The following is a 19,710-nucleotide window of genomic DNA, read 5'->3' as shown; positions in this document are numbered from 1 at the left end:
GTGGCTAAGAAATCCCAAATTTCTTTTGTAGTGTCATAACTAGCAAATTGGATGTGAATAGATGGAATAGAACTATTAGAAACCAAGTAATAATCTGATGATTTTTACTATCCCAATCTTCAAGACGATCAGCAAATTTGGCTTCAGTTTCATCTTGCTGTTTGGTTGGCTTTATGATATCTCCAGTAACAATACGCCAAAGCTTACGACCGATCAAAAAGCTTTTCATTCCTTGGACCCATAAATTATAGTTTGAGCCAATCAAAATGGTTACAATGGGTTTTGCAATCTCAGATGTCTCCATTTGGGAGTGGAGGCCCAATAGAAAAGGAATCACAAACGTTGAAATAGGAAGAGAAAAAAAATATTAAAGAAGGAGCTTCATAGGTGACGTGAGTTTCAGGTTTGACTGAGAAATGCAAAAAGTGCAGAAGCAGAAAGTGCAGGGAATGCAGAAAATACAGAAGCAGAAAGTGCAGAGAATGCAGAAAATACAGAGAATGCAAAAAGTGCAGAAGCTGAAATCAACCCTTCTTTGGCTCTGATACCATGTTATCAATGAAGAAATTTATGTTTTTTGTTCTTTAATTGTACAATGAAAACACTACTTATACATGAAAACTATAAAGAGAAAAATAGAATCAAGGCTAAAATTAAGCCTAGAATCAAGGCTAGAATCAAGGCTAGAATCAAGCCAATAATCAAGCCTACAATCAAGGCTAGAATCAAGGCTAAGAGTAAGCCTAGAATCAAGCCTAAGATTATGCTAACATGTGATTACATGGTATTAAATATTTGCTAACATCACCAAATTAAGATATGTTTTCTCCTCAAGAAGACTTTAAGTTGATGTAAATATTGTTATAAGCTTCTAAGATTTTCAAGGTAAAAATCCTTTCTTTATGCTACTACCTTTTCTCTCTCATCTTTGCTATCTTTTTCTTTTTAATATAAGGCTATAATCATGCTTAGCATGTCACATTCGTCATGTTTTTGTAAAAACACTTCATGTTCATGTTTAGTTTCTGTAAATTCCCTTTTTTCTTTGATATAGAGGAGAATCCTCCAAATCCAAAGGGAAGGAGGTTGTTGGGAGCTAAGCTTTTTAAGGTTTGTGTATTTTTTCCTCATTTTAGATATTTTTAGGTTGTTAAATGTTGATTTGTATTAAATATGCTTTAAGTACTAGTTTTTATGCAATATATGCTTAGATCCATGCTTAAACTTGCTTATTTTTGCATTTTGAGAAGTTGAGTGATCTTTATGCTTTTATCTCCATTTGGTTGAACTTATAGCTGCTCTCCATGGAAAATATATTTGCATGAAAATTTAATTTTTAGGCCTTAAATCTTGATTATGTGAGTTAATGTTATTATGGTTTGAACTTGGTGAAGATTGGTGATGTTTCAGTGTGTTTTCTATGAGGTCAGAATTTTCTAGCTGATGTTCCCCTTTTATTTTGTGTGGATTTTGAGTTATTAAGTATAAATCTTATTTTACATGAGTTGATTATGCTATATATCAAGTTTGGTGAGATTTTGAGCATGTACTTGGTGATTTAGTGTGATTTTTTGTATTATATTTGTATTTAGATGATTAACGATGATTATCATGGCTTTTGTTGAATTAAAATATTGATTTTTGTGCCAACTTCGTCATGGCCAACCATATGAGGAGCAACATGAAATTTTTACAAGACTTTATGGACTATTTGGAACATTTCCAAGGACTTATCGATAGTTTACCTATGTTTAAAGGATCATTGGACTATTTGACTAATTAAAGGACATTTGGTTATGAGAACATATTTAAAATAGGCACATATGTTTAAATATTATTGCAAATTGTATACCGCTTCATTTAAATGTGCTTGAATTGAAAATTTGTGGTCTTATTCAATAGAAATTGTATGCGTCAAAGCTTATAATGCCTATATGTGCTGATTTTTAATTAACTTCGAAATTTGATCAATATAGTAAACCCATCCTCTTAACTTGGATTACATTTAATTGCCATCTAAACCTTTGTCTATCACTATCTTAATACTCTCTTACTGCAAAACTTAACAAATGACAAGGAGAAGGGCAATATAGACATTATATTTTGATATGGTTTTAAAGCTACTAAATAAAATAAAATTCTCTATATAAATAGAACACCCACTTTAAAAAGTTTCTCTATATAACTAGAATGGAAAAGGTATTTTTTATGAATCTAATATGATTATATGCAATTATTTGTGAAATTGAGAAATTATAAGTATATGATTATTTGATTAATATGTGAATTATGAAAATGAGGCTATAATGGAATTGATATAGAAAATATGATTTTATGAATAACTTTTATGAAAGGGAATAGTTTTTACACTGTAATAGAATATTCTTATGTATTTATAAGACCGAAAATTCTATGTTATAAACACTGATATGGATGAATTATGACATAAATTAGTAGTAGTAAAAAGGTATGAATGTTATAGAAAAACAGTATTGTCTATGTTATTATGATATGCGATGTCAATTATTCAGGAGCTAACGAACTGCCATTATTCAGGGGCAAACAAACCTCAGCTTATGATATTGGCCATTTCATTCCGACCGACGGGTCATATGATGTTATTGTAAGCTTTCGAGCCGTATGTTATTGATAATATATAATAATAAAATAAATCAAAAAATAGTATATAAATATATATTGAGGGATATTAAACTCCTAAATAAACTATAACTAAAAGATAATGTAAGATTCTCACAATCCTTATCCTAGTAGAATTTATCTTGACTCCAATATATATATCCCAAATTTACTCTAAGCAGGGACGAATTCACAATTTACTCAATCCTATTTCCAATGGGTTAACAGTTTTTATGTTTTCTCTGTCTGCAATTTGGTTCTTCTAAGTGAGCTAGTAGCCTAACTAAAAACTGCGTTTTTATGAAACAAATTAAGAACGAATTATACTACTTGTATGGAATTGTGCTTTTGCTTATTGATGCATGATTTTGAATTTAATATTATATGCTAAATTATGGATATTTTATTATGTGACTGAATTAGCCTTATTTTGTTGAGTATTATGACACCATGATTAAATTGGTATTTATGCCTACATGATACTGAATTGAATAGTATATGATAATTAATTAAAAAAATATTATTAAAAAATTGAATAAATAATTGATTAGACCTCTAATTATGGAATTATCTAGTCTGTTATGGTGGTATGACTATATGTAAAGGATTATGCTTACATTTAGTGAAGCATGAGTTAAGTGATTGGGTATTAAGTGATGATAATGAATATTATAATTGGTGACTTTTAAGTGATATTAACTATTGATTGTGATTATTTTAGCTAGTAAATAATTTATGATATTAAATGATGATTATGAAAGATTGACATATGGATTAAATTATGATATAAATGTTGACTATGTGTAATTATCTTGTCAATAAATTATGTTATGAAGGGCTGAATGTTATGCCCTAGAATTTATTATTCTATGAACATGTGAATCTATGATCATTGTATATACTTATGTGTAATTTTCTATGAAGTGGGGAAATAAACACCGCTGAACTTTATGCTTAGCGTGTTGATTTTATCACGTGTAGATGGTAGATAGTAGTTGTAGAAGATAGTAAAGATGGATGCTTCAGAGCAATTGATAGATTAAAAGTGTTATAATTATTGATTTATCATGACATTAGCGGCATGTAACTAATTATTAAAGAGTTTATATGGGTTTTCTTTCAAAAAAAAAAAAAAAAAGTTTATAGGGTTTATTGTATTTAAATTATTATATAGATTTTAAAGAGATATGCCTAAGATAGTATACTGATAATTATAAACCTTGCATTGACCATTGATGAGTTATTATGGGATCATTTATTAAAAATTCTTGAATATTACGTTTAAGGCATTTCATTATGAGAAAATGTTAGGGATAATGAATTATTGATTCCGTATGGATTATTATGTTATAATTGATATGAATTTTATGTTGAAGAAATTGATTTGGAAATTTAATTGGATTATGATTGGTTTATAGAAATATTACAAAGATTTTTTCTAATATAAGGAATATTTATAATATAAAGGAAACTCTTGCAGTCCTTCTATAGCATTTTTTGAGAAATTTTCTAAGTCTTAGTTTAGAAACTCTAAAATTTATGGATATTAAGATATAATATTATGAAAAGATTTTAGTCTAAGATTTATGTAGTAGCTCTATGCCTCTAACATAGAATTTGCCACTTATATCTAGTGTTTATGGTATCGGATAATGAATGTTACATGCCCAACCCTAAAGCTAAATCATTAAAAAAAACTCCGAACTTTGAGGGTAGTTTTAATTGTGCCCTAAATTCAACTTTTTTCTCCTAGTATCTTGAACTTTGACTTTAGATATAAAAGTACTCTAATTTCAAATTGTATACAATTTAATGAATAAAATATTATTTTTTGTTGGACCTATACTCTCTCTTATGGTCAGATTAAACTAAAAACTCACCATTTAACACGTCTCACTAATATTAGTTAAGAATTTAAATTCATAAAAAGCCAAGTAAAATAATAAATTTTAGTTAGTTATAAACACAGAATATTTGTTTAAGTTCTTGTTTTAATCATTTTTAAGCATGGAATTTTGTTTATACTTAAGTTAGATCTCTTATAAAAATAGGTTTTATTCATTACAGCAACATTTTATTTTTAGGAAATCATTACTTGTCAAGGTTATATAAATAAATAAAGTATTTATTTTTAAGATGAATAAATTATTTTTATTTTAATATTTATTTATTTATAAGCAGTAGCGATGAGAAATGAGTCTAATCTGAGGGAAAAAGTTAAATTGGGTCCATGAGAATAATATTTTATTCATTAAAATTGATACAATTTAAAATTAGAATGCTATTATAACTAAAAATAAAGTTGAGAGTACTAGGTGAAGAAGTTGGATTTATGGACTGCTTGCAAAGATTGTGATTTTTTTAAATGATTTAGTCTAACTCTAAATACAGGCTCAATTTATTTCCAACAAATAATTTATCTTTAGAAGAAATATTTTCCTTAAAAAATATTATTGGAATAATTATTTTCTATTATTTGATTGTAATATTAAAAATTAGTAAAAATATTTATAATTAAAATATATTATTTTATAAAAATATTATTAATTATAAAAACTTCATATTTTAGAAATTTATTGTTAAATATAACACCAAAACACATTCAAATGATAAATGCTGATAGTCACTTATGATCAGTAGCGACGGTCAGTAACTGATGTTTGATAATAATGACTCTGGTGATTATTAAATTAATAAATGTGTATTTATAATCTTTTTGTTTTATTGTAATTATGTTTAGAAAATGTTTTCCCCTCCTTTAAAAATAAAGGTCATTTACCTTTGAACTGATTTAATTTTTTTTAAAGAAATATTTTTGGTTGACTAATTTTTCCGAATGCTCCAAATATTAAAAAATAAAAAAAAAATATTTTGGAAGCAGATTATATTCCGAAAACAAGCAAAGCCTGTCTTATAATTTCCAAGTTAAAGTAAATATAAAATAAAGAAGATGTGAAAAAAAAAAAATACGTACCCAGCAACTTGGCCATCTAAAAACCAAGGCCGCCAGTATGCAGTGATAGTTAAATTCAGCAAATGAATCCACTTTTGTGTGCCAATATGAGGTATTAACAAGTCATGATCTCCACTGCACCAAATTTAAAAATGGGATTAATGAGACTATTATCAATATGCTCTAAATATACTACAATGTTCTATTAATTTTGACTTTTTTCTATTCTGTTTACGTAACGCTTTTAGAAAATTAAGGTGGTATTAATAATTATTGTATTCCAATTTTACATGACACTTTTGATCCGTTGTTTTAACCTCTGGATATATGCTCTGTTATAATTTGTTATGTTGGAGCACCTCAAATCAGTTTTTTAAGTTGTGTCTGAAAAGAGAGAAACTCTTCCACATGCGCTGACCTTATGAAATTATGGGCAACTTGAAATTTTAGGTAAACCAATGGAGTAAATTGGCTATAAAGTTAAAATTTGGGCAAATTGAATAGACGAGCCAAATTCAGGGTGCAAACAAGTTATTTTCTTTTAGTCAATTATCTTTGTTTTTGTAAAATTGAGGTGATTTAATCATTTTTTAATTTTGTGAAAAGTCAAGAAGTGTTAAGATCACTGAAACGAACATATAATTAAAATTAGAGACTAAAATCCTATCAGGAGATATTACTTACCTGTATATAAGGGCTCGAAGGTTTTGCTTGCTGAGATTTCTATGATAATCAACTGTGCTTAACACATTCTCTGTATATGCGAAGCCCGAACCATTGCCCATCTTCCAAACACCAATCGTGTTCTGTTTACCGTTATATGCTAAAATCAAATATGGAATTTGTTCTACTTACAAACACTAAATATGTCAAACAGATGCAATTGTTATGTTCAATCTTAACTTCTAACCATGTGGATATTCTAACAAGAATCCAATTTGAGCTAATATGATCCAATATAATCACAATTCAATCATTAAACCTATCCATATTTAGTCTAATTGTTTTTAAAAAAATTTATTTCCAACCTATGTTGCATGGAAGCGAAAGTTGGAAACGCGGGACGGACACGGAAAAATGGAATTTTCAAAAATATAGGAAACAGAAACGTGTAGGAAACACGTAAATGTGAAAAATATAGAGTTATATTTATAAATATAAAAATATAAATTATTATAAACCATTAAATATATTCAACGACAATTAAGTGCTGTCAATATTTATCGTATCCAAAAGAATTACAAGTTTCATACTCATAAAAATACATGTTTTTATGAATTTGTATTAATTTATATATGCATTTATTTTAATTAGAGAAATGAGTTTTTGATAGTTTTCAATTTACGGTAACATATGTAAAGAGAGAAAACATGTTTCCAAATTAATCAATTTACGAAAACGGCCCCGATATGTTCCCGATGAGTTTTCAAATGTTTCCATGCAGGAAATATTTTCGAAATGTGGAAACTCAACTAAAGAAAGTTTTCATGTAACATAACATTGTGAAAATAATAACAACAATATAGATATAATTTTCAATATATACCTCTCGAACTTGAAGGGCATCTCGAACACTTTTGTTATTAGCCCAAATATCAGCAAGCACCAAGTTATATTCCTACAAGGAAAAAACATGCGAAAAAAAAAAAAAAAAAGAAGTTCTTATTACTTGTGTGATATATGCAAGGGCATGTAAAAGCTTAATTGCTTGCCTCTCTTGATGAAATATATCTCAAATGTTTTGCATTTTTCAATTTTGTGGTAACTTAAATTAAGATAGAAAGTATTAATTAAAATGAACTTGATATATTAATTACATTGTTAATTTATTTTTAGAAAGATTGTGATTAATTAGACTATTAAATTTAATTAGTGATAGTCTAACTATTGATATTAATTAAAATTTTAAATTTAAAGCATAATGAAAAATATAGTGATTAAAAAATTTTAAGATAAATTTAGCGATTAGACCATGATTAAGTGCATGTACAACTTGACAATAGATTTAGATTCTGAGGATATTACTTAGGATAATTCTTAAAACACATAGGTAAAAGAAAATTTTCCTAAGATATTACTGGAAAGAAAAAGGAAAATAAAGATTTACCCGACACCAATATGCACTATTAAGTGGCGCAATGGAAATATTTTCTTTGTACTCATGAAGTGATCGTCTTCCTTGGGTTGGATTCGTCTCACTCCTTACTTCGCAAAAAGGCTCCAAAATTTGAACAGCATTTATTTGAAGAATCAACTTAAAAAAATAATAAATGTCAAAAAGGATATTTTAATAATATTATATGTAAATATATAAATAACATTAATGTTAAATTTGGGAAATAGGATAGAATGTATTTATCTAACCTCATTGATGGTATTCATATCTGAAATACATGCTGTATTGCTCATGTTTATATTTACGTAATTCCCCCTGCAATCTTCTTTAGTAGCCTGGTAAAAGACCAATACATTCCAATATTTTAAAATGAATAATAATAATAATAATAATAATAATAAGTAATTAGCTAAGGATTCAAAGAGCTATTTCAGTAAAATTGTGTTGAAAAAAAGTGTTCCTTTGTGGCAAAGAATCATATTCTTGATATGGGTTCTTGGTGTTTTTTTCTTTCGATATTTTTTTAAATTGATAATTGCTATTTTCCGGTGCTCTTTTTGGAAATTTTTGTTAATGGCTTAGGTGAAATAGAAACGGATATGATTTACAATTATTTTTTTAAAAAAATCATTATGATATTATAAGGATGTTAAAATGAGTCTTGACGTGCGAATTCGCACAATTTCTGAAGCACACAATTTCTGAAGTATGTAAAATTGAAGAATTAGAGTTGAGTCTTAGCAGGTTAGTACCATGTACACGTTAATTTTTATCACATAATTAAAATGAGTTGTCTAACAACTTGATTTGTGAATACGTTATAACCTATTAAATCAAATATATTATGTTGAGTCATGTTAATCCAACCTATTTATGATACAATTTGAAAGAATTCAAATAGTGTTTAATTGAAACGTTTGTAGAATTTGATAAGGATGGACAATGGGATTAATTTAAAAACTATTTTATTAAGAGGGACTAAATTATAATATTAGAAAATTGAATACCACTACTTTAACCAGGGACGAACCGAGAGGTTTTAGGGGTTGTGGCCCTCAAATTAAAAGTTTTTTACAATTTTTAGAGTGAAAATTTTTGAAAAAAGAAATATTTTAGTTTTACTCCCTATAATTAGTAAAATTATTTTTTAGCCCCTAACTATTTGGACAGGGTCCGCTACTGATTCTAACACACTTTGATCTTCCCTCTCACTTAAACCAAAAATGTTATGTACATACAACACTCTTTTACACTCTCACCACACCAACCTTTGTCTCTTACACATGCAATACTCAATTCACTCTCTGTTATGCATGCACCATTTAGTTGATATAATGCACCACTCACTTCATAGTTAAGTATTGGATTACCATCATACTTTTAAAATCAATCACAAGGACCTAGAGATATCCATTGGTCCAAATTGACGACAAGGTTCAATCAATAATATCCTAAAATTTTCCTAATGGAAATTATAGTTGAAACTGTGGGATTTATAAATATTGAACAAGAAACTAGTTATAAATTGGATAAGTATTTTGAAGTCAATAAGATAAACAGGTTGGGGTGTACATACATAAATTGGTGTATATGGTTGGCAAAAAATTGAGCTGACTTTTTATTTTCTCGACTTGGATTTCATTTTAAAATCAATGGAGATTATTTCCAACGTCTCTATAGTATTACAAAGGCTATGAAAAGGGATCAAAAGTATGGGAAGGAGGTAAGAAATCAAGCAAGGATAAGATCAAGCAATAAGAACTAAAAGCATGTAGGTTTGTAATTTAAACGCTATAGCTATCTTTTCATATGTCTTCTATTATAAAAAAGCACAACAACTATATAGAAGAACACAAGTGATCAATCCCTCAAATATCTTCTCATCATTTTACATGGTATAAGCATTGATATTCATCACATTTTTTATTTGACTTCTTTTATCATATCTTGCTCATTATGGTAATCATTCCTTCTTTTTCAAGCCCCTCAACCCTTGTTTCTACCAATCATATATTTCTTGTGAAATTAAACACTAAAAACCATTTAGCATAGCAGGCACAATTTATTCATCTTCTTAACTACCATAACCTTCATGATTTTATTAATGACACTTCTGCTCCTAATCCAACTATACCTTCTACTATAGATTCCACTCAAATTGTTCTCGATGTTGCTTATGAGCAATGGTTTTGTAAAGACCAATGCTTCTCACTTGGCTTCTTTGTTCTCATACTGAAGAAATATTTTCTTACGTTATAAGACTTACTTCTTCCTTTTGCTATCTGGGAAACTTGAGCAAATGCTTTTGGATCTGTTTGTCAAAACAGACAACTTCAACTTCAAATTGAGCTTCAAGAGTTGAAGAAAACTTTCTTCTCTGTTTCACAATATATTCAAAAGGTCAAGCCTTTTTCTAATGAGCTAAATGTTGATGGCAAACCCATTTCTCCTGTTGAGTTTAATGCACTTATCTATCGTAATATTGGGGCTGAATTTCATGGTATTATTGCTGCTTTAAATAAGAAACATGGACTATTTCTTTCAATGAGTTACATCTTGTAGCTCATGAAATTCTTATTAAGGATACCTTAGAACAATTTGCAAATATAATTCAAAGGGCTCCTTCACCTCTCTTACCAACACCAAATCAATTTTCTCCTTATCAGAATCATCATAATTTTTTTAAAAATACTAATTTACAATCAAGGCCAAATAATTACTCCAACAATTAAAACTATGGACCATGTCAGATTTGTGGATGCTGAAACCATAGTGCTATTACTTTTCGTAGACACTATGCCCCATGAAATTCAGGTTTCAACTAGACCTCATCTTCATGCAATTTTGGCTCCTCTCAACCTTTAGCTTTTCAATATTTGAATAATTTTGCTCCTCTAATGGCAAATTATTCGAATATAAATCAATTATCCCCATCGATGTAGCCTATTCAATGTTTCCTGATACAACAACCAATTTTCATGTCACTCCTAATCCTCAAAGTCTGAATGCAATCAATGAATACTTTGTTCTGATCAATTACATATTGGTGATGGTCTTGGGCTTCCAATTTCTCATACTGGTATGGCTACACTCCATTCTCCATTTAAATTTCTTCATTGAAAACTATTTTATGTGTTCCATAAATAGTTAAGAATTTTCCTTCTGTTAAAAATTTACCTCTGACAACCCTTGTTATTTTGAATGTTGGTCGACTCATTTTCTATCAAGGATTAACAAACCCATAAGGTTCCAATGATAAGTATTTTGTATTGTTTGTTAATGATTTTTCTCGTTTTACATAGGTTTACTTTATGAAAACTAAAAGTGATATTTATTCCCATTTTATGCAATTTGAAAAAAATGATTGATAGCCAATTTCAATTTCAAGTGACAAATTTTACATAGGTTTACTTTTCATTTGGACTGTGGTGGTGAGTACCAAAATATAAATAAATATTTTCAATCTACTAGTATTCAGCATCGAATTTCATGTCTGTATACACATGAACAAAATGGAATTTCTGAATGTAAAACTTGCCACTTGCTAGACACTTGTCCCACTTTATTGACACATGCTCATTTGCCCTTAAAATATTGGAATTTTGCTATACAACACAATGCAATGTCAATAAATATCTTTCCTGCTCATGCGTTTTCCAAAAAAAAAAAAAAATCCTTCATGCTCATGCTCTTTAATAAAAAGCTCCTTATCATGTTTTATTTCAAAAAGTTCCATATTATCTTATTGTTAAAATTTTTAGTTGTTTAATATTTCCTCTTCTTAGATTGTAACATCAACATAAGTTTTGTTTTCGTATAACTCCATGTGTTTATTTGGCTCAAAGTCCTACTCATTATGCGTATAAGTGTTTGGACAAAACTACTGGTCGAATTTACTTAGCTAGGCATATTAGGTTTCATCCACATGAAATTTCCACCACATATCAACTGCCAGTTTATCAACAATGGAACTTGATTAATGCTTGGCTTAGTGCTTTAGCTATTTTTCAGTGTCACTTGGACTCTATAATAAATCCTAGCCAATCAACAAACACGCTAGCTATCTATATTTGACTATGCTCCAATGTCACATGTGATGTCTTCTACTCATTCACCACTCTCTCTCTCTTCTCCACATAATCCAATCGCACATCTCCACCAGAAAATTCAATTCAAATTTTATCTTCTCATATCCTATCTCGTCAGTCTATAACTCCTTCCTCTTTACCTTCTCCTTTCAATACAAATCACGGTCTACAATTGACAGTAGTCTTTAATGAATATCCTCTTCAAAGCATTAAACCACCCAAACTGTTGTCTCGAACTTATCCCGTGCAATTAAGATCGACTATCATGAGCAAAAGACAGGTTAATAGTACTATAAATAAACCTAATTATCTATTTATGGAACCTAAAATTACTTTTCAGGCAAACAAATATGCAGAATGGCATGAAGCAATCCAAAAAGAATTGGACGCTCTTTATCAAAATCATACATGGATATTAGTTCCTTGCACACTAGAGAAGAATATTATTTGGAATAAATGGATATTTCGCATTAAAAGAAATATCGATGGAACTGTTGAACGCTATAAGGCGCGACTTGTTGCTAAAGGATATTTTTAGCAGTCTAGTGTTTTACTACCAAGAAACATTCTCACTAGTGGCAAAATTCACAATTGTAATAACAATTCTCTTTCTTGCTACAATTCATGGTTGGCCTATTGGTCAATTTGACATATCTAACGCTTTTCTTCATGGTAATCTGGACCTGAAATATTTATGGAGCAACCATATGGTTGTGTTAATTCTATTCATCCTGATTATATTTATAAGCTTCATCATTCTCTCTATGGTCTTAAATAGGCACCTCGTGCATGGTTTCATACACTATCTCAATTTGTGGAACAACTTGGTTTTTGATCATCTAAAGCAAACACTTCTCTTTTCGTTTTATGCGAGGGCATTGTCAAGATTTATGTTCTTATTTATGTAGATGACATTGTTGTTACCTTTTCTGATTCCATCCAATTACAATGGTTCTTGAGTTGTACTAAATTAGTGTTTTCTATTCATGACTTAGGTCAATTGCATTATTTTCTTGGTCTTTATTAATCCAAAGTAAATATATCGCTTAGTTGCTAGAAGATAATCACATGGTAGGTTCAAAAGCATGTTCTACTCCTATGGTTATTACTCCAAATTTGAATAAATAGATGGGTCAGCGTCTTGTTAATGTTGAACAATATCAACGTGTCATAGGAGCTTTACAATATGTGATACTTACTCAACCGAATATTGCGTTTAGTATTAAATAAGTTGGCTCAATTCATGCATGTGCAACAAATATCCATTGGAAGGCTATTAAATGCCTATTGCGTTATTTACGTGGTACTACTAATAAAGGTTTGCTTATTTCAAAAATTTCTTCTTCAGTGTTTTTTTTTACTAGGATCCTGAGATAATTAAGTTAAATTCAATCTATGTTTATCTAATTTGGTTATCATGCTTAATGCTTTCGTTTTTTTTTTTTTTTTTTTTTTTTTTTGTTACCAATTGAAACTATATATGTTGTTCATCCACATCAAAAGAGAATGTCTTCGATTGGGGTAAAGATAATAAATAAATAGGAATAATAATTAGAAAGGGATTAAAGACTTAACCTACGGAATTTATTCCCAGAATAACCAGAGTTTAATAAATTGTGTTTAAATTTTTTTTTTTTTTTTTTTGAACAAGTATATATATATATTTGATATGACGTGAAGATTATCAATGATTTAAAGGTTATTCTCCTTGCATTAGGTAATTAAATTGATTATGAAGCAAACAAAATATTATTGAATCAGTTATTGTTTCTCTTTAAAAATCCATTGCTGGTTTTTGTTTTCATATTCTTCTTTTAGATTAATTTAGTCATCTTTTTAGTTCATTATAATTTGTAATCTTTATTTCCAATCCTCTAAATAATAACATAATAATAATAATAATAATAATAATAATAATAATAATAATAATAGTATATGTGATTGAGTAACCTTATAGAGTTCATCTGATATGAGTGTCAATCTGTGAGCAAATGGCACTTTTGAATTATCATCAATGAATGAATCTGTCTTTGGATTTCCAAGCACATATCCCTGTTTAAACCAAATTAATAAATTATTCTTGCAATTGAAGTACAATAACGGTTAAGTTATTTGATGATAAGATAATTTACTTTAAGATTCATTATCGGAGATATCCCAGCTTCATTACCTAATTAAAAAAAGAAAAAAAAAATTAGAAATTAATGAAAGTAGCTCTTATGAAACTAAATTTTAAATATAACCAAATATTTTTTTTTAAATACCATCTCATCAACTATAATGTAATGTAATTAAACGTATTTTTAGTATAATATTATATTAAAAGTATTTTTGATTGCATTACATTGCCTTTTATTACAGTTTATTAAATATAACTTTAGTGTAAATATTTGCATATGATTATATTAAGGTAGTATTTGGCAACAGCTTTTTTACTAATCAAAATGTTAAATACTATTTTTTATAATGTTCAGTAACATAGTGTTTGAACTAACTTTTAGAAATTAAAGTAGCGTTTTATGAAAAGTTAACTCGTATAACCTTTAACTTTTAACTTTTTATTAAAAGTTACTCAATCAAATAACTAACAACTAAATGCTATTAAAACAGTTAACTGCTATCAAAATAGTTAATTTTGCGGACCAAATCCTAAATTAAAAATTATATTTAGTTATAAAAATAAAATTGTTAGTTACCATCAAGTATATGTTGAACTATGATTGGAAGTGGAATGCCTGAGTAGGAATCTCCACCAATGAATAGTTGATTTGTCAAATACTGAGGATGCTCAAATAACCACTGCGCAACAATCATCAATCTAATTAATTATCCCAATAATTGGATTAAAGATTAAACCAAAATGCCCAAGCCCAATAATTTCTTTTTGGGCTGGCCTAAATGAGTTTTGGACCTATAAAACCTCTAACTAAAATGCCTTTAATTATTATTATTTGAAAAATAAAATTGTATTATATAAACATTATGCAAAAGCATTTAATTATCAAATACCTTTCTTAAAAACTCATAGGTCTGAGCTGCGGACTTAATGTCATCAACATAGTAATTTTCCTGGGTAGTTGAGTAGGAGAATCCAGTCCCAACTGGTGCATCTACATATATTATGTTTATCCTCTAAACAAATAATTATTGAAATTTAATTAAGTTAATTATATTTAATTAAAAATATTAAATTAGAGAATGACCAAAAAAGCTGTATGTACCTGTGTCCATGCAAAGGGATTCAAGAGTAAAGATGGCAAGCTTCCATTATAATTTAAATAGTCAAAAGCTAGTGGACCTGCGAAAAGGACATAGAAGGTACATAATATTAATAAAAATTTTAAGAAAAAAAATATAATATAGTTTATGGATTTGCAAAATACAATCTGTCCGTCCAAGTCTTTTTAAAAATATACCAATTTATCTCTATATTTGCTTTTATTATACTACTAGGTCATTTTATTCAACTTTTGTATCTTTTTTATTAAGTCAACAAGAAAATACAAGGTCAAATGAGAGATATTAAAATTTTATACTAGAAAATTACACTACGGAATACAACTAGTATATCCCTATATTAATAAAACAATATACCAAAAATACAAAAGGTGAGAAAAGATAAAATGAGTATTTCCAGTATTTCATGAGGCATTTAACGAAAAGATACAAAAATTTGACAAGAGGACCTTACAATCTAAAGGAAGTAAATTGTAAGGAAATTTTAATCTATTTCCTAAAACAAAATACCGACTAGTTTACATCTTAAATCATAAGAACCGTACCGTAATTTTCTCAAAATTTTATTTTTTTATACATACTGATAAAAAGTCTAATGTTTAAAAATCAAAATATTTTCTTTTTTTAATTTAGTCCTAATGTTATGAAAATAGAAAAGATTGTGGCCAATTTCCTCTGAGGCAAAATGAATAAGTACATATTATATATTTAAATTTTTTGCTATGCTATTTAATCATTTGAATTTCTAATTCTTATTTTTGAAAAGAAAAATTATTAACATTGAAAAAGAAATAAGAACTATGACAAGCATAAATTTTAAATTCAAACATTTTCTCTCTGCCTTTTCACTGATGAAAATTTTTAAGAGATCAGAAATATAAATTAATAATTAATTAATTACCATTTTCATAGAAAAGGGCATAGAGAACAGAGCAACCAGGACCACCAGTAAGCCAAAGCATCAGAGGGTCTAAAGTAGGGCTCCCTTGAGACTCCACAAAATAGTAAAATAGCTGAGACTCATTGATTTTTCCTACTCCAATATACCTACATAAAATAGTATTGAAAGAAATTGGTTAAACACTTAGTTGTGTTTAATTTTATTTAAAGAGAATATAATTAGGGAAATCAAATCGAATTGAACCGGTTAAATCGAGAGATTTCTGAAATTTAAATTGAAATCAAAATAATTTGGTTACGTAAAACCAAATCAAATGTTTTAATTCAATTCAGTTTAGTTTTTTAGTTTTGGTATCATTTTGAAGTTTAATTCAGTTCCATTTCCAATTTTTAGGTTTTTAGTTTTACATTATGAAAACCAAACTAACTATAAAAGATTTTAATTTTCCTCTACTAAAACTAATTGAAGCTGAACCATAAATCTTAAAGATCAAATTAAATCAAAATGAATTGATTTTTCTTTATTGAATCAGTTTCTGCTTACATCTAAAAATAATTGTTTTATGTCCATGAAAATGTGTATAGCTCAATGTGTGTTTGTATATTTTAGTCCAAATTAGTTTAACAAATAAGCTGCCTTTTTATTAGAAAAAAAAAAAAAAAAAAAGACATTCAGACTCTGCTTATTTCCGTAAAATAACTTGTTAGAAAATATTTTCCACAATTTTCTGTTGTTTGGAACATTCAGGAGAATAAGTCAGCGGAAAATATTTTCTTAATCAAAGGAAAATTTAAGTCTTTTTTAAGAAAAATAACTTTCCATTTTCGAGAGAGTAAAACATTTTCTGAACATTGACAAACCTTATAAATTCATATCTTTTTAATTGTTTAATAATCGTAACCACTACCGCTAATCACCATTTACCACCGGCTACCGGTGGTTTTCATAATTTACATTTTTCTTTTGCATTTTTTCTCATGTTTAACAATAAAATATTTTTATGATTTTATGAGATAAAAACTTTAATATTTTTAACTAATTTTCAATATTATAACTAACCAATGCAAAATAAGTCATTTGAAAAATATTTTTCAAGGAAAATATTTTCTGTGAAAAATTTTTTTCAGCAAGTTATTTTACAGAAACAAACACATCATCAATTTACAATTTTTAAAATTTGGATTGTTTTTCTCAAAAAAGACTTTGAAACTTTATTATTATTCTTTAGTGCTCCTTACTTTCTTCTTTTTTTTTTTCAATTTTGTTGATTCTAAAATAATAAAAGAAAAAGAAAAAAATGATTGGAAAAAAAAGAAAGAAAAAGAAAGGAGCAATATAAGATATGTTGGAACTCACCCAGTTTCAAGATAAAAGGGAAGTTCAGCATCAAAGCCAGGCAGAGATGTCACAACTGTCTTTGAAGCAGCAATATAAGAAAAAGCCAATACAACAAATATTTGCAAACAAATTACTCTTAAAAATCCGTTTCTTGAATTTTTCAACATTTTCTGTTTTGCTCTTTCTGCTGCCATAGTTATGAGACAGTATACAGAAACAGAAAATCAATTGTGATATAGAGGCTATTGCTACCAATCTTGAACTATACATATACTGCTAATTGAAATATACCCGAAATAAAATTAAAGGATATAACAAAAAAGAGAAAGTTAGGTATGGAGAGGGACTTGAATTTATGGTTCTTGAATTTATTATTAATTTTGGCAAAGCAATTTATATTTAATTTCGTATTGTAAAAAGTAAACAATTTTTGTTATTTAGCTTTCAAAACTATACATTGGTTCAGAATTTGTTTTCCCTAATTTTCAATTGAAAATTCAGTTCTAAGATTTCTACTTTGAAAATTTTATTACAAACAAACACATTTGTCTAAGATCAAGATTTTCAGTAACTTCGACTTCGAGAAAGCTTCTTGTTTTCTTGTTTCTCTTTAGTCTCTTCAATTTCAAAAACCTTTTTCTTCTGTTAGCCAATAATAATTAACATGAGTTTTGATTTCTCTTATTTCACTCTAAAGAATCTCAATCTTCTAGTCAACTCTTGTTGTAACGTCCCGAATTTTCGATTATGGATTGCATTATTATCGGATCATTTTAGTGTCACTCCCATAGGATTTTACATTTTAAACTAATCTGATAATGATTTAATTCATAATTATGTTTCCTACGTGTGATTATATGATTAGTTGTGATTTAATTTATTTAAATCCTAATTCATGCATTATTATTTTATTAATATGTCATAAGGGTATTTTACACATGTAGAGAATTGGTTTTGTGGCATGACATGTGTCCATCGTGGAGTTTTTATTTGGTGTAGTTAGAATCATTGTAGGATTTAATTCTAGCCATTGGATGAGAATATGCCTAATTGATCCTAGCCACACATTTGGTCAAAAGTTGACTAAGTCAAAGATTTCTAATCTTACGATTACTATAATGCCACTGCCATTTTTGGATGAGACCAATTTTACTTTCTCCATACTAAACGACAAAAGCTTCCTCAAATGCCTCCTATTTTCATTTAAAATTTAAAAATACCCGAACATTACATGCCCTAAGCTTTATCTAAAATCCCTAACTTGTCCTATACCACACTTAAAACCCTAAAGCACTAAAAACAAAACCTCTCATTTCTCTTTCTCTCTTCTTCATTCTCCATAAATCAAAATGTTTACTCAAACTCAAGCAAGACTTCATGGATTCATAAGCTAAAAATGTAATTTTCAACACCTAATCTTGGAGATCAAGTGATTATTAGTGAGTTTTTTTAAGTCTTCTATTCTTCCTCTTTCTCTCTGATTCTAAAATTTAGGGGTGTTTAATTTTAAGGTTAGAGTATGTTGTCTTATGTCATGTCCAACATGTATGAAGCATGCATTTTCATGGAGTTTACGATTTCACTCCAGTCACTGGTCCTGCCTTTGTCATCCCCCTCCTTGGCGATTTTTATAGTGATTTTGAGTTTTTGTGTTTTTAGAGGGTAATAGCACAAAGCCTAAAAGAAAGGAGCCCATTACGACCTAATTGTGTAATTTGGAGCACTAATTTAAGATTAATGCAATCGACATTCATTTTTCCCAAATTTGCTACTTTATATTTATGTGATTTTTCATATTATGTGTGTAAATGTTTTATTTTAGTGAAATTAAGTACTTAAATGAGTTTAACTATGTTGTAAATATGTGATTTCACCCTCGTTATAAATTATATGCATTTGGTGTAAAAAGTCCCTAGGAGGCCGAACCTCCATGGGGGATTTCCTTTGATTTTATGCCTTGTTTTCATATTTTAAGGCTTTGTTATTTTGGTTTATAAGATGTTAGTATGATATGTACCTTTGTTTGAATTTAAAATGTTTGATTCGGTTATTCCTTGTGCTAGCCGAACCACCCTCTAAGGGATCTTATTATTTTTGTTGATTATATTGGTGATTTAAGTGTTTAAACATGTTAATGTATGGACTAAGATGCTTAATGTGATGAAAATGAAATTTCAGGACTTGATTTATAAGAAATCACAAGAGGTCGAACCTCTGCCAAAATGATAATTTAATTATTTTAAAATTTTAAAAGAAATTAATTAAGGAATAAAGGACTAAAATTGAAATTTAATTGAAGGACTTGGGTACTTAGCTGGAAATTAGGTACCGTTGCAAAATTTGGGCCTAAACATGGACCTAGTGGACAAATTCAAGGACTAATGACTTAATGAGACTTATTTGAGGACCTATGGACAAATTAGTGGACCAATTGGATTTG

The 19,710-nt window shown here is 28.3% G+C and overlaps 1 protein-coding gene across 1 annotated transcript; it reads right to left on the bottom strand.

Moving 5' to 3' along the window:
- Positions 1–399: 399 nt before the first annotated feature.
- Positions 400–17,464, bottom strand: LOC149494393 (serine carboxypeptidase-like 18). The gene is made up of 14 exons (XM_089725487.1): positions 17,436–17,464; positions 17,289–17,405; positions 15,933–16,078; positions 15,016–15,092; positions 14,804–14,926; positions 14,491–14,593; positions 13,927–13,964; positions 13,745–13,846; positions 7,955–8,041; positions 7,698–7,844; positions 7,137–7,208; positions 6,275–6,396; positions 5,612–5,725; positions 400–541 (listed from the first exon to the last, which is right to left on the bottom strand). The coding sequence occupies exons 1-14, from the start codon at positions 17,462–17,464 to the stop codon at positions 400–402; spliced, it is 1,419 nt and encodes a 472-aa protein (XP_089581613.1).
- Between the last annotated feature and the right edge of the window lie 2,246 nt (positions 17,465–19,710).

This window comes from Jatropha curcas, chromosome 8 (genome assembly GCF_041381405.1).
Source record: "Jatropha curcas cultivar XTBG-Jc1 chromosome 8, XTBG_Jcur_1.0, whole genome shotgun sequence".
NCBI classification, from domain to species: domain Eukaryota; kingdom Viridiplantae; phylum Streptophyta; class Magnoliopsida; order Malpighiales; family Euphorbiaceae; genus Jatropha; species Jatropha curcas.
Note: the sequence above shows the minus strand (reverse complement) of the source record. Positions and strands in the feature narration are given on the sequence as shown.